Raw genomic sequence first — 16,589 nt, 5'->3', positions numbered from 1 at the left:
ATAAAAGAAAAAAACGTTGTGAAAAACACTACAGAAAAAGAACATTTCTCTCAAATCTCACTAGGCTTCTAATGGCACTTCCTCCTAACCTGCTGTCACTTCCTTTAGACCCAAAGGTTAATTGGCATTCAGCTCTGCGTCCCAGGGCAATGCTGAGACTTCTGTTGGTCCCCTGTGGGGATCTTTTGAGTCTTGACCCTTCAGTCCTGAGCTCCTCATTAATTTATAAGCAAAGGTAATTAAGCCTATTAAAAACTGCACACGGTGCTCACCTTTGCACATCTGGAGTCATGTGTGCTCAATGTCTCCAAATTTATTCTCATGGAGGAAAGCAACTGCTCTGTTTCTGCTCCCTGCTCACATTTACCTGTCTGAGGATGGAGAGCAACTAGCAGGGAAACAGAAAACCTGCTGAACGCAGCTCTTTCGATTAGGAGTGTTCTCCTCAGAGTAAATATATTTAGCAGTGCCCAAGCAGCTTTTCCACGAGTCTTGTTTGCAAATCAATGTGATTTTTCCACTGAAAACATTTTCTCAATAAATACACACAAGGTCAGGAGATCAAAGGGACAAATCACTCACCGCAGGGACAAGCAGTTTCTTGACCTCCTCGACGGCTCTCTTGAGTTTGATCTCAGCGCGGTTCTGAGAGTCTTCCACAGTGATGAGGACATGCAGGTCTTCGTTCAGGTGTTCCCAGTTGGGCTTTCCTCTGTTTTGCTCTTCCTGTTTAAATGAAAACAGAAGAACCGTTTGAGAACCAGGGCTGTGTGCACTATTCAAAGCTGAATTAAGTTTGTTTTTTTTAACAATTCCCGAATTTGAATTGATGTGTCAAACAGGACGCAGAATTGCAATTCGAATTTGAATGCAAGCAAAAAATATTATTGAAATGTGTCACTAACTGACAGACAGACAGACATATAGACAGATGGTTTCAAACTCATGAATTGCAAGGGAGTCAATTCTTCAGACAGACAGATAGAAAGACAGACAGATAGGCAAGGCAAGGCAAGTTTATTTATATAGCACATTTCATACACAATGGTAATTCAAAGTGCTTTACATAGAAGAAATTAAAATAATCAAAACAAATAAGAATAATTAAAACAGTTTAGAATAAAAAATAAAGTACAGTAAAAACAGTCGGACGAACAGTGGCACAGTGCTCATTCAGTAATGCATAGCTAAACAGATGTGTTTTGAGTCTGGATTTGAATGTGACTACTGTAGGAGCACATCTGATCTCTTCTGGAAGCTGGTTCCAGCTGCGGCTGGCATACTAGCTAAAAGCAGACTCTCCATGCTTAGAGCGAACCCTTGGTATTTCTAGCTGATGTGATCCTAATGATCTGAGTGATCTGTTAGGTTTATATTCAGTGAGCATATCTGCAATATATTGAGGTCCTAGCCCATTAAAAGATTTATATACCAGTAATAATACTTTAAAGTCAATCCTAAATGTAACTGGGAGCCAGTGTAGAGACCTGAGGACTGGTGTGATGTGTTCATAATGTCTGGTTCTGCTCAGAATCCTGGCGGCTGCGTTCTGTATGAGCTGCAACTGTCTTATGGTCTTTTTAGGAAGGCCAGTGAGGAGTCCATAGTGCGAAATACGGGGGGGTCCGGGGGGGCTCGACCCCCCCGATTAACCCATTAGACCCCCTGAAAGCCTCAAAAGCAAAATTTAAAGGGGGTCTCAAATTTTGTCAAAAAATAAAAATAAAATATTATCGCGGAACACCAGTTTAGCCTACTTGTCTGTGTGTTTTCAGATCATCCGCGCTTCTTCAGCAATATAGAAAGCGCGCGCGTGGTTGCCAGATACTATTGAAAAGACCAGGTAGAAAACGTGCTCTTGTAACAGAAAAGCTCTGACTGGGGTTTAAATTATTGAAATATGGCATCCGTAAGCATGAACGCTCGTTTCAGTCTCGTCTTTGTTGATAGTCACAGTTATCCTTTAAAGGTGCCATGTGGAATGTCTGCCAAAAAATAAATTCATATTCCACATATTCCATACCAGATGGGGGCAGTATACCTCCAGAAAGTTGGCCTACTCTAGTCTGTTTTTTAGTTTCGATTTGTTAAGCTTCTAAAACCGTCAAATCGTCCGCTTTGTCCCGCCAAAGCCTATTTTGATCGGTGAATGATGTAGAATATAATGACTGCTGCGCTTGACAGGGCGCATAACGAGCAGAGAGAGAGAGAGAGAGAGAGAGAGAGAGAGAGAGCGCCCCGGCCGCGCGCGCGCACTCTCACGTCTTCAAACAACACGAGCGCAGTCCTCCTGCTCTCTCTCTCCCTCGCGCATATTAATCAAATCAATTGACACGATAGTAAGACCGCAGTTCATTTGGAGATTAGAGACTCAATGAACAACATCTCAACACTAAATTATAAAGGCCGGTCGACATCAGGTTCAAGTACGCCCACAAGCCGTGCGAGTTATTCGTGTACTGCAGTTTGGCTGGTGGTTATGTATGTTGCCCGCATACCGCCTCCCATGGCCGAAACTGGTATTACGACACCAGTCGGGCCGGCGCTAGTAATTTAGCATGCTAATTTAGGTTTATATCTCGGCAGCACTATAACTTGTCAATTTTTTAATGACATCATTGCACTTATTTCTTCTCATTCTTTTGATGCGTGTAGCTCATTTTTTGGATAATTTTACCTCAATTTTGACATATGGCACCTTTAATGACACGGGTGTCGTCTCTCATCGTCTTTGTCTTAGGGGGAAAAAGGTAATCAAAGTACATTTTTCGTCATAGTTTTCGTTAACGAAATTTCAGTCTGTTTTCTGTCACGAGCCGCTTGCACTGTTTGTGCGACTAAATCTGCGAACAAAATGCAGACTGATATTATCACACCACGATCTATGGAAGTAAAATAATGCCAAATGTTTTTGAAACAAAAAAGCCTGTTGAATTGCACTACTTGAAAAAAATAGGCATTGCATTTACCATGCTTCCATTTTAATGCATTGTATTTTTAGGGCTTGCATTTGTATAGGCTGAAATTCAGCATGATTGAATATTTAAGCAAAACATTTTCAAACACATTTTCATTATTAAAATTCAATAATCCATATTCACCTTTCATATTTCACTTCCAAAATATTCAAACTGTTTAAAAATACAACCTATAATATTCAACAGGCAATTTTCGGTCCATTTTATTTCGCTTTGCAAATTCCATAGGCAAATTCGCTTCCACAAATTCAGTGGTTCAAATTCGACAGTAAATTCAACGTTGACATCCAGGAACTGCAGGAAAAGCAGTAGATTACCGAGCATAATTTCCATCTGCTGTTAGTCGACCTCACCAGCAGGGGGTGCAAGCGCGTGTTGTTGATGAAGACCAGAGCAACAGTTAGAGCAAGCCATTCATTCATAAAAACTCATTTACAGCAATGTAAGTGTATTTGTGATTATTAGACAGCTGTTTTATGTTAAATTCAGTGTCTTCACGGTTACTTTTCCTTTGTAGTATGCATCTTTCTCTACCGTGAACGAGATTATAATGTTATTCCCCCGATGCGGATGTACAGATCCAATGTTACATTTGAGGTTGACATATTTCTCTTGCTTGTTTAGTTGCCTTGACTTTATATTGCGGAGATGTGCTGCATGCAGTAGCTACTAGGGTTTCCCTCAATGCTTCAGGATTCCCCTGCTGGACCAACGTGTTCTCATCCCAAGGCGTCATATATTGACGCTTTTGCCATTTCGTCCACATCCTACGCACATGGCACCCTTTAGCGTCAATATGACTTATGGGTAGGTTTGGGTATGGGGTAGGATTAGGGTTAGACCGCTAAGAGGCGCCTTCTAGCCCATATCTATCTGCGTCTCATATTGACGCTAAAGGGTGCCATGTGCGTAGGATGTGGACGAAATGGCAAAAGCGTCAATATATGACGCCTTGGAATGAGAACGGGCTGGCTGGACATATAAAATGCGTGCTTGCCAGTCTCCGATAGGCTATAACTGGCATTTATCCAGTTGATTGCTCTAGTAAGTGCGCCAGATTGGTGCCAATTATTGTCATGTCTGCATTATAATGCACAACTTTGCCTCTCCTTGTTATAAAACGACGTGCATCCAAACAACTTTAGCCAATGCAACCTCCTATGTCAGTGTTGCTTTATGAATACTATAGCATATTGCATTGGCGTTTGTTTGAAATGTAACATCTATGCAAAATAATCCTTGAATCATTTCTTATTTAAGGCCATTTCCGTTTCGAATATGTGATTGTGTATTGTCAACAATAAGCATTAACATTCTGCATTTCCATTTTGTAGTGTGGATCATTCATTGCGAAATTTAAACTGATTCTCATGTTTAAAGGCACACTATGCAGGAATTCCGTTTTTGTCAAACAGCGACCCCTAGAGTCGCTGTGGAGTACTTGTATTTAACGTTACTGTCGTAGATACCACTCACGCAGAGCGTCTCTGCACTCACGGCCTGATACTTTGAAGCTGTTATATTAAGGTACAAATCTTGCATAGTGTGCCTTTAATCACTGGATAGGTTTTTGTGTTTGTTTATTGAAAGTGTTTTTTATTTCAGCTGAATTTCAGAGAAGATAAGGCAACATTTTTTTAGCACAATTCACTTCCAGTGGTAATGCAGGGGAAATTCTCAATTGATTTTGATTAATATGCGAGAGCAAGAGCAAGACAGTTTGAAGACGGTGAGAGTGCACGCGCACGGCCGGCGCGCTCTCTCTCTCTCTCTCAGCTCGTTCTTTCAGTAACATGCGCCCTGTCACAAGCGCAGCAATCATCTACATCACTCACCGATCAAATAAGGCTTTGGCTGGACAAAAATTCACTTTGGCTGCCGAGAGAGACAGGGAGAGCAGGGAAAGGAAATGCAGCTGAACAAATATGCTGCGTGTTTTAAATAGCGTAAAAAAGTTTTTTTATAACGAAACACAATATGTGGCGGCCGGTGTTGATTCTGTGGCACACTGCCACGAATTAGTCTATGTGTGGGAAACATTGCCTACCCTGTTCTTATAGCTAGTCGGATCCTGGATAGGGGCGTGTATGTGTGCAGTGCTGTAAATCAATTCGTTACATCACGAGAGCTGATATCACGCGATACTTCCTGACGGCCCGCCGGCCCAAAGTTGCAAGTGTGGTTTTTCCGCTCACAGGCACCAGGGTGGGCGAGACGGCCACCATTCAACCCGAAAAACGTCATATAACCATTCCAATAACTCCGAAGCATAATGCATAGTTCCCCTTTAAGAATCTGTTATCTGATAAAATACTTGATGCTACTGCCCACTAACATGCTTTTAAAGCTACTGTTGTCCATTTTTGGCCTTCAAAAACACCTTAAAATGCACATGTCGAGATCAGGAAAATCTAAATTTTGGGACCCCCCCGAATATTGACGGGTATTTCGCACACTGGAGGAGTCCATTACAGTAATCCACCCTGCTGGTGATGAAAGCATGCACAAGTTTCTCTAAGTCTTGATTGGAAACAAAGCATCTAATTCTTGCAATATTTTTCAGATGACAGTATGCTGATTTAGTTATTGCTTTGACATGACTACTGAAACTAAGATCTGACTCTAGAGACACACCAAGATTCCTGACTTGATTTTTAGTTGTTAGACCCCTAGCGTCAAGGTATGCATTCACCTTGAGAACTTCATCTTTGTTTCCAAACGCAATGACTTCAGTTTTGTCTTTGTTTAACTGAAGAAAGTTTTGGCACATCCAACTGTTTACTTCATCAATGCATTGGCACAGGGAGTCAATGGGGCTGTAGTCGTTAGGCGATAGGGCTAAGTAGAGCTGTGTGTCGTCTGCATAGCTGTGGTAAGAGATTCGGTTCTTTCTCATTATTTGGCTCATTGGGAGCATATATAGGTTGAACAGGAGTGGTGCAAGAATTGAGCCTTGAGGGACTCCGCATGTCATGGACCTCCACTCAGACTTATGGTCTCCTATACTCACATAATAACCTCTCCCTTCTAAGTATGACCTGAACCATTTTAGGACTATCCCAGAAACCCCAACCCAGTTTTCCAGCCTGTCAAGTAGTATGTCGTGATCGACAGTGTCAAATAGACAGATTTAAACTTATGAATAGCAAGGGAGGATTTTAAAATAACAAAAAGGCTAAAAATTAAAGTCATGGACAGTCAGAGAAAAGACAGGAAATAATAGTGAGAAAGGGGTGGGGTGAGATTGGCAAATGACTTGATTCGCCCACATAAGAGCAACTGGAAGACGTGTCGGAGAACGTGCACAACCGGCCAGGCCACATTTCCAACAAGACATTTTTCTAAAGTATTTGCCAGGGACATTTGTAAGACTTTGGATCAATTGCCTATGAGCGCACAGACCGCTTCCTGTGAATACGCAGTGCCACAGTTTCCATGGAAACTTTTCCAGACTCTTATTCCAACTGTACAGCTAAACATGGACATAACCTAAAACATCAACAGACACTTAGCAACAGTTAGCTTAGACACAAGTGACTGTCGGTTTATCTCAGGGTTCAGACCGCCAACAGCAGTGACAATCCTGTTGCCATAGAAATGGGGCGTTGAGCCTTATTGAATGCATTGTCTCCAGCTGGGTTTTTCATCACAGCGGGGCTTATGTTTACGACTCAGCTCAGGCCTACAGAACAATCCATTACTGTGAACTCGCTCGCTGCCTTCTGAGGTTCCCACTTCAAGCAATCACAGACATCGCCATGGCCTCAAGGGAAAAGTTTGAATGAGAGTAACAAAGACATAGACGGCCCGGCCTTATCCTTGACCGGGGGACGCCAGCCTCAGATCACAGTTGGTGGCGTTGTATTTGCTAATAAGTGGCTGTCACCTCCTTAAAATATAGAGTAATTAGATGATCAAATATGTGCATCCGATAAGGCTACAGACTTGAGCACAGCTGGTTATGTGCTAAAAATAACTGTAATTTTGACTCTGAAAAAGTCTAAGCAGCAGCACAATGCATAGAGTTCTTCTTCTGTCCTACTTTTGGTGGGTCGGCAGTTTTGTGCACAACACAGCAAAGTGTGAAAAAGTTAATAACAGCTATAGTTAGATCAACAGTGAATGTAAAAGGCCAATCCAACACAAGCTGTAATTACATTTTAGCCAGCTTTCATAGAAGGATTGTGCACCTAATGGTTCATTTGGTCTATTTTCGATTTTCATTTGTACACAAACTTCCCTCAAACTTAGAATCTTTAATTTGCTTTTGCATGATCCGAATTACAGCGTACAGCCTAAACAGGCTATTCCGTCATGTCATGTGATATTATAAACGTAGCAGTTTGCTATAGTAATAATTGACAAAAATATATATCTGCCATCATTTACTTCAAAATCAGAATGACTTTCTTCTGTGGAATATGAAAGGATATCCAATTTGCTCTTTTCCATAAAATGAAACCATAAAGGCCTGTTCACACCGGGACGAATTTCGCGCGCGATATTCGCCGACGTTTAACGCCTCGTGACTAAACAAAGGGCGCCTATGTGAGTGTGCACACCGACGCGAAAAACGCCACGCGTAAAAGCGTCATTTTTTTAAAAACGCCTCGCGTCAAAAACTATCCGACCAATGAGATTGGCGCTTTTGCTCACGTGTCTGGAGCTTCTGAAGTTACAGTAAAACACAACTTGGGGGCGCTCAAACACAAAACGGTCTTGCCGAGCACACAAACGTAACGGCGAAGAAGATATACGCCAAGTAGCATCTACACCATAGATATCCATAATAAAGGCTAGATGTCTCGTCCGCGCTGCTGGCCAATGTCCTTTATTATGGATATCTATGGTCTACACTGCCGGGAAGAAATAAGACGAGGAAGATGCCGGGCAAGATGAATGTAGAGCTGCTGGTCTCGTTGGTGTCGGAACATAAATAACTATATGACAAACGCGACAGCGACTACAAAATAGGACTGATATATTTCTGTTTTACATTAAGCGCCATCTAATGTCAGGGAATGAATTTGCATGTTCACTCGGCTCAACGTCAGCGAAAATCGTTTGGGTGTGAACAAAAAACGCGTTGAAATTCGTCCCGGTGTGTACGAGCCTTAACACTACTTAAATTTCTTTTATGGTGCTTTTTTTGCTTGTTTTGGAACCTGACAGTTCCTGGTACCCATCCACTTTCATTGAAGAAAAGACCAACCAGGATACGCTTAGATTATCCTTTTGTGTTCCACAGAAAAAAGAAAGTCATACAGGTTTGGAATGACATGAAGGTGAGTAAATAACCAACAACATTTTAATATTTGGATAAATGAATGCTTTAATTACAAACACCTTTCACAGCCAAAAAACCTAACCCTATTATTTGTTTATTCCAGGAAATGTGACAGTAAATCTAATTTAGAGAAAGAGAGCAGATGCAGATGGCATCTCCATTTGACGCATGACTTGTTTGCCCCTGGCTGTAACTTTTCTTATTTTTCTCGCTTCCTTGATTGCCATAATTTTTCACAAGATTTATGCACAGGTTTCGCTCTGCTGTCAGAGTAGTTTCAGTGTTACAGAAAATAAGTTTGCAGAGCACTAGAGGGCTTGATGGTTTCATAATCTAACATTCATTTTAGCACAACCACAATACTCAAAAACTTCACAGATTTAATTTTGTCATGCTATTATGACAACAGCTTTTTGCACTGCTGTCATAAAACAATTATGTCAAACTTGAGGAAACAGCTGAGGTTTAAACTTTCCATTTCAATTGTCTGTTCTGCGATGTGCAACACTAGTCTGGCAAAGAATGCTGAGCCACCAGTCTGTTTTTCCATCTTGACCCACAGTACGAAACAGCCTTTATAAGCATCTCTGGTGTGATAGACATAGATTGTGCAATACAGTGAGAGAATGGCACTTTGCCTAAGGCATCTCAGCTCATTGTGTTTCATTAATTCCCCATCAATCTGAATCTCATCAATGCGTCTAACCCAATATTTTACTGTTTATGCTCTTAGTGTTTTATGTGCATGCCTGTGTAGGAAGTAGAAGTTGCGCTGTGAGGAATAAACACAGATGGTGTATTCTCAAAAATCTCAAACTGATGAAACAAGTGATTTCTATTATGTAAAAAGGAGACATTTTATGATCCATCTGTGGATCACTACTACAGGCTTGGTGTGTGGGAGTGGGAAACAGGCCTGAACTCAAAACGGTAGTTGCTAGTGTCTGTATACCACATTGAAATCAAACAGGATGACATCAAGCACTTTAGAAAAGCACCAATGCAATGCCATTAAAGCACAACAACAGTTTGTAGCTGTGATGGCTAAGGCCACACTGAATGAACATTTCATTTGAATGGTTCTAGTTTACTTTGTATTTTATTTTTTGTATGCGAAAATTATATTTCGTTTGTTCTAAGGGATTAATGTTTTTTTGTCTGTTTATTTATAAATTCCTATGTAATTATTTTGTTTCTTTAAATATGATTTACCCAAACATTGGAACTGGAGGAGCTACGTTGTCTCTTTAGCACGCATTAAACCTCAAAGAGCGACAAAGCCAATAACCATTATTTCTAAAGAGCACGATAGTGAGTAAATGAAACCACAACCAAGATATAGGTTTGATATTTGATCTACATTTATTTACATCTTACCTGTGGTTCCGCCGGGATCCATGACTGCAGCATGGAACAAAGGCTTTATCTCAAAAATTAAAAGGGCACGGCCTTTCCTGGTGTCCTTTATATATTCGGATGGGAATTATGGGAAATGTAGTTTTTGGGACAATATGTGTTGGGGTCGTGTGTTAATTTGAATGTGTTTAAATTGTTTTTGTGTGTGTGTGTGTGTGTGTGTGTGTGTGTGTGTGTGTGTGTGTGTGTGTGTGTATGTTTAAGTGTATTTTCATTATTGCCTTATGGTAAATGTGATTTTTATGCTCATTTGAGTTTGTGTATATATATATTTTCCCCCTTTAAGTTTGATGTAATGGAATGAGAATTGTGAGGCCCCTGTAATTATAAAAATGGTTTGGTCTGGTTTGTTAAAAGGGCTTCATTTTCTGTGGCAGGGTTAGTTCTGGTGAGGGATCCCGGAGAAACATCTGAGACAGAACGCAGGAATGTGCTGATGTCCCATTTATTAGTCAGTGTTTTTTTTGTTTTGTTTTTTCTCTTTCTTCTGCACAATGTGTGGTCAGTACTTAAGTGTTGCAGTCAATACAATGACACTTTGTTAACTCCATGAATGTCTCCTGAAAATGTTATGGAAGAACCCTTACAGTACCATTATTTGTTCTGTTCTTATTTATTTGTTCTTTTTTATTTCTTCTTTTCTTGATTTTAATAGTTTAAAGAACTGGATATTTGCAACATGCCCATACTTCCTCTTCCCAAACTTGGACTAAATGGTGTAGGATGAGACATTGCAAGGAAGTGAAACCGTATTCTTTGAGCTTGAAAAACAGAGCATTCTCCTTTATCTAATAGCACTCATTTTCATTTTAATGCGAGTCATTTTTCCTCTGTGTCAGGCAGCCTTGGAGGCAGGCAGATCGTCTGCCTCAGTTCTACTGTTGGGAAGGCCATGCAGACTCCGTCAGGAATTCCATTAAAATGGAATTGCCTGGATTTGTCTCCTCCCATTTGGTATCTATTAGTTATGCGCTGTCGCAAATATAGTATATGGTCTTTGTCACTATAAAACATGCAGTAAAAACACGGCTCACAAGCTCTTCCAAAGAAAGAAAGAAAGAACACTGTAAAAAAAAAAAAATTAGCTGACAAATGTTTAAGTACAATCAACTTGGATGTTTGAGTCTTTATAATAATTTAATCTTGTATAACTTACAAAAATGTTAAAAATTGCTCAACTTATTTTGAGGAGTTAAAGTAATGTAAAAAAAAAACATGTCATTACTTATTGATCATATATATTTTTTACAGTGAAAAAAAAGAACAAAGGAAAGACAAAGTAAAAAGGGAAGGAAAAGACAAGAAATATTTTAAAAAGAGAAAAAGATATTGAAATAAAAACGGAAACAGTAAAAAGAAACAAAAGAGGAAAAGTAAAAAATAGTAAAATGCAAAAGATCTCACCTTCTTCTTGTCTCTCATGGAGCCTTTGCCTCGCACCATGATCTTGCAGCCCGTCTCTGCCTCCAATTGTTTGGCCGTCAGGCCCCGGGGCCCCAGGATTCTTCCCACAAAATTAAACTGTGAAGAGACATCAAAAGGTAAGGAAAACAAGTGAATTCTTTCAGTGGAAAACATCTGCATTTTACACATCTGGTATGAGCATCCCAGTGCTGAAAAGCTGAAACGGATCTGAAACGGTGTTGCAGTCTCGCCGTGACTGAATGATGTGTGCTTTATCACTGTGAACACGCATAGCTCTGATATTTTAGTCATTATAAAACTATTTAACTTGGTTAAAAAATACCTTTAAAAACTAGAGAGGCAGAGGCAGCCACAGTCACATCCTCAAGGTTACAAAACACGGACCATCATCCCCTCAGCTAAATGGTTCTCCCATATGGAAGTTTTGGCAGAGCTCGACGCAAACTGCAGCATGGTAACATAATTGTATAATTTAATCAAAGGGACTTTTTAAACCCTGGCAGAATGTGAGGAATGCTTAATCCCCTTTTATTGAAAGGGGGACATCTAGAGACCAAATGGGGTTTTGGAATGTACCATTTGCCACGGGGAAGCCTTAACCGTGCTCCACCCTATTACCGCACTGACACAAGTCACATGGAACAAATTTAACCTAACAAAGGGGTCAAAGAGTCATATAAACACAAATACCTACCATATTTAACAGCCAATATGACTTGGAATAGGTACAGGATGTACACGAAAGTGCTTGCTTGTTTGTTTTTTAGTCCAATCCAAATTCATGTTCCAATTGATTTCTACATGATTTCTGCTTTAAAAGTCAAACAAGTCTGTCCTGACATGTGGGACTATGAACAAGCAACAATAATTTGAATTCTTACATTGACATAGTTTTTTCAAAAACCAAGTTGGTTTGAACCGTTTCCACTAGTTTCCACAATCAATCGAATACCGTAAACATTATAAATTATGTTTTTCGCCGTCTTCGTAGGGAAACCACCAGGCAAGCATACTTAATGATTAGTAAAGCTGTGATTCGACCCATGGCGTGATTTATTGTGCTGCCCCTTTAACAGTCACGAGGCCAGAACATTGTGCTTTTTGGCATTTGTGGGCCAGTGACAGCGCCGCTCTTTCAGCATTTAACCTTATCTGTCACAAGGGTTGAGTGATAAGCCAGGCAGCTGCATCTCTCTCAGGGTCACAATGCATTCTCTTCCTTTTAAAGCTCATGTCTTCACGGGCCGTTCACAGCTGCTGGGGGTCGTTGGCTCTCTGTGCTGTATATTTAGAGTTGAGCTCATCAAACTACTGTGTGGATGGCACTGTCTGTCTGTGTCCTTGTGTTATTGTCGTTTTTAGGCAATGTTTGTGCAACTGTTGACTTCGTGAACTTAGTTTTTGTCAGTCAAGATGTTTCTTGCTACCTTCCTGTCATTCTGATTGGTAAGCCGTGTAACAGTGAGATGAGTCACCGCTGGTCTACGTAACCGCACAGAATAAATGACAGAAATGACTGCTAGTGTATAATTTCCAAAACAAAGGGACAACAGCAAAAAAAAAAAAGGCCATTAATTTCGAAGAGTCGGATAGAGGGTGGATATATTTTTGTGTTTACAGCACAAAAATATGCTTTACTAACATTATGAGTGGACATTGGGGAAAAATTAAGAAAAGAAAAAGAAAATAAGGCTGTTTTTATTTGATCAATATTAATTTTTGGGTAGACTATTCCTTTAAGAAAACAAAGAAAGTCAGAGAATCCTAACAAAAAGTAAACAGTGTCTTTTTTGTGATTTTTAACAAGTTCAAGGCTCTTAATGAACAACAATGAAGCATTGGAAAAACCTCATTACCAGTCGACAGCTAGAGAGAAAAGAGTGGGAAGAGGATGACAGACTGAGACGACGGCCTGAGAATCATTCTGAATGGTCTTTACATAGAAACAGCGAGAGCATGGAGAATAGAAATCTAATCATCATTCCCCACCCCTCCCATCTCCTCATCAAAGTCCACATTTGTTTTCACACAGACCATGCAGGCAGGGATAATGTTCTAGATCATTCTCTCCAAAAGGCGATGGAGGACAGAAAGGCCAGTGACCTGCATGTCTCTCACCCACACTTGGCACTGATTGTGGGATGGTGGTAACCCTGACAGGTTTCCGCGGGATTATCGGAATTCTGGTTCTATTACAGGGGAGCAAAGTCACTCTCAAAACAAGCCTGATGATTGATGGCTGCAAATAAGATAAGATTTGTTGGGCCCCAACTGATCTTTAAAATACAACGGCCAACAAAGTGTAAGGAGGTAAAAAAAAAGGTAGAGGCAAAGCACAAAAAAAAAAAAAAAAAAAAGAGGGAATAACAGTATCTTACATTAATCATGTACATTTGTTTAAAACCTTGCAAACATTAGATTGTCTGTGACGTGAACACTGAAAATTGAATTGAATGTTGATTAAAGGCAACTAGCTGGTTGACAGTTATGTTGAAATGTCAAGAATATTCTAGGAAGCATCATTAGAAATATTTGAAAATAACAAAATCAATAATGTATTGCACAATATGCCACTATTCTAGCAAAAGTGTTTGTGTAGTTTGTTCATTTAAATTATTTGAAATTGTAAAATTTCCAGCTATATTGCAATTGAAAACAAACAATCATACATATAAATATATATATATATATGAATCAATTTTGCCAAAATAAATATTTTATTTTATTTCAGCAACATATTTTTGGTTAATTTAATTAAAAACATTTCGCCAAAGAATAAAATGTACCTTATTTTGAAGTGGGCCAGTGAAAATGTTGGCCAGGCAATTAAAGATCTCATAGGCCTGAAAAATCCCTATTGTTGAGCCTGATTAATTACAATAACTGGGTAATATATTGCACATGAACCAGACCTATTGATGCTGATGGTGTGCTACTCCAAATGACTTTGTTGCTTTATGAATTTGTAACCTCAATAAGTCACTCAACAATGGGAAATCCTGAGCAGGTTGTCAAAATGTATCACATTTTAATACACTAGACACCATACATCAAATTGGAAGTTCCTGTGTTTTGTCATCCATCAGGCTAATCTATTCAAAAGCTTTTCTTTCTTAAAAATATGTTTACTTGACGCAAGAACAGCATCAGAATGAGAAGTTTTACATTTTATGAGTTCCAATTTCTCTACATAACTTTTCAAACAAGTTACTTTAGCACACTTGCTCAAGTGCTGTCAGTCGTTGGTTGGGCTTCACCCTAATATAGAGGACAATGCACAGAGGTTAATTATAACTAAACGAGAGATAAGAGAGAAGCCCCAGCAACGCATCTCTCATTCAAACTCGATTAACCCTGACCCTACTATCACTCTTATCAGCTCTTTAAAATGGCAGAATCGTGAGCTGACAGACAGAAACACTCCTCCGTCTACTTAACATCTCCTTAAACTCAGTCTCAACCCTAAACCTTTTCAAGATCAAACGAGCCAGATAATCGCCCACTGTGAAAACGTACATCCCAACACTTTGTTCAGTTCATATCCAAATGTTTCAGATTGGACTCCTCGCGTAATCCACTCTCGGGCCTGATGACCGTTTCTGCATAAATTATGTTTTCTGAGAAGAGTGTGAAAGCTGCCCTTGCATCGAGATTTGGAAGTCACGATGTATTCAAATTAGAAACACGGGCTGTGAGCCAAACAATGCCTAGGATTGTCGTATTAAGCAATATTTACCATGCTAATTATTACCATTTGATTATTGCTGTCCTGGTAGAGACGAGTTAATTGGATCAATCTGCTGCAGGCTTCTCATGCTCCCCTGAGTCGACGTCTAAGGTAAAACAATCAACGTGCAAAAAAAAAACCCCAGAGGATCCACCTGTGATTATAGACTTGAAATAAATGTGCTTTCATGGACAAATTACCAATTTTCTCTAAAAAAAAACGTGTTAACAGCAAGACATGTCTCTCTCTTTATTTACATGCACTAGTCAGGGCGCATTTTAATTCCTCATAAACATTTTCAGGAGGTAAAAATGGCAGTTTCGGTACATTACTTTTCCAGAAATATCATGAAGTGGCAATGATCTTATCAAAATAATGATCTTCTGTATTGACCTTAATGTTGCATGAACATGCCCACACTGATGGAGATTCAACAGTAAACTGCTACTCAACAGTCTATGAGTTGGAAGAAAACAGCAAGGACTTGGGCAGCATTTGGGACAGGGCCAAACATTATTTTTGCAATTCCAGGAGTCATTAGTGTCACAAATGGTTTTCTACTTTTTACTTGCTGCCAAGCCATTGGCATAAATGTGTTGATTCTGTAGAAAACATACACTGTCAGAAATAAATCTTTAGGGGTACAACAGATTGTTTCTGTGCAGTAGCCTTAAATGAGACAGATTTGTATCTTATCTACCCCTAAAGACTGCCTATTAGTATAATATTAGGTGTGCATATTAGTACCTTAACTGTACCTATTAGTATCTTATCCCGGGTTTAGACTACACAATATTTTTGTCTGGTATGATAGTCACTGTGTCAGATTATGACATTTTGATTCCTACATTTTTGTTGTGTCGTGGACAAGAAACATGTCAGACTACACGTTGCTTCCCGACCAATCATCACTTGTCGTCTTTAACAATGTGCGTGATGTCATCAAGAATGCGGAACTAGCGACTGACTTCCGGAAACAAGAGCGTAAACAAACAATGGCTACAGAAGCCGGTACATACCGAGTTGCTGAAGTGGCTCCGCTACCATTGGCCAGCATTTATCTTTTTTCACTCTGTCCTGCTAGTCCCTCAAAAAAAAACATTATAAAAGGCAGTAGTATTGTTGCTATATCTCCACAAACCTTTCCTCCATTGCATAATTCCACCTAGCAGCGTCTCTCTTTTGTTTCACCATGTTTGAAAGCTGTGTACGGAAGAGCTTCTGTGCTTACAGATGTGACGTGTGTCATTTATGAATCAGCACAACACCCTACCTCAAACGGATCGTGCCAAAATCGGGCTGCTATCGTGTGTTCTGAACACGGCATTAAGGTATGTGCTCTTTAGGGTAAGATGGCATACAAAAGGTGTACTTTTAAGGGTACTGCCCCACTAACAAGCACATTTTTTTACTTTTTTTCTGACAGTGTAGCTACTAACTAAACATTTCTAAAAACTTGATTTAGGTTACAATAGCAGTGAAGTAATACTTACGTCTGGGAATTCTTTTACAGGCACATAGAGTTTCTCTTGGAGTTGTGCGATGGGCCCCACAGCATCTGGGAGCTCGGAAGTCCTTTTATCTGTGCCGTTCATAGTGTCATTGTACATGTCCTTCCGTACCCGTCCAATTTCTGTCAAACAGACACATTGAAAACTCAATTATTTGGAGGCTTAATCCATAAAAGTTGCCTCATCCATCTTTAAAAACAAAGAAAAGTAATTTTTTTGTTAAAAATGACTTGCAGAAGTCTTGA

At 39.8% G+C, this 16,589-nt stretch overlaps 1 protein-coding gene across 5 annotated transcripts in view; it reads right to left on the bottom strand.

Annotated features, from left to right (window-relative positions):
• qki2 (QKI, KH domain containing, RNA binding 2) overlaps positions 1-16,589 on the bottom strand; it is a 41,255-nt gene that overhangs the window by 12,699 nt on the left and 11,967 nt on the right. For all 5 annotated transcript variants that reach the window (XR_008803794.1, XM_056233759.1, XM_056233760.1 and 2 more), the window contains exons 2-4: positions 16,327-16,466; positions 11,086-11,202; positions 583-726 (exon numbers count right to left, since the gene is read on the bottom strand). Coding sequence is in view for 4 of the 5 variants with exons in the window: in XM_056233759.1 (XP_056089734.1) it covers positions 583-726; positions 11,086-11,202; positions 16,327-16,466 (401 nt within the window). In the remaining variant the exon portion in view is untranslated. The remainder of the gene's footprint in view (positions 1-582; positions 727-11,085; positions 11,203-16,326; positions 16,467-16,589) is intronic.

The sequence above is a fragment of the Rhinichthys klamathensis genome, unplaced genomic scaffold (genome assembly GCF_029890125.1).
Source record: "Rhinichthys klamathensis goyatoka isolate OS25496 unplaced genomic scaffold, OSU_Roscu_1.1 h1tg000376l_1, whole genome shotgun sequence".
Taxonomy (NCBI): Eukaryota; Metazoa; Chordata; class Actinopteri; order Cypriniformes; family Leuciscidae; genus Rhinichthys; species Rhinichthys klamathensis.
This window is presented reverse-complemented; position numbering and strand designations above follow the sequence as displayed.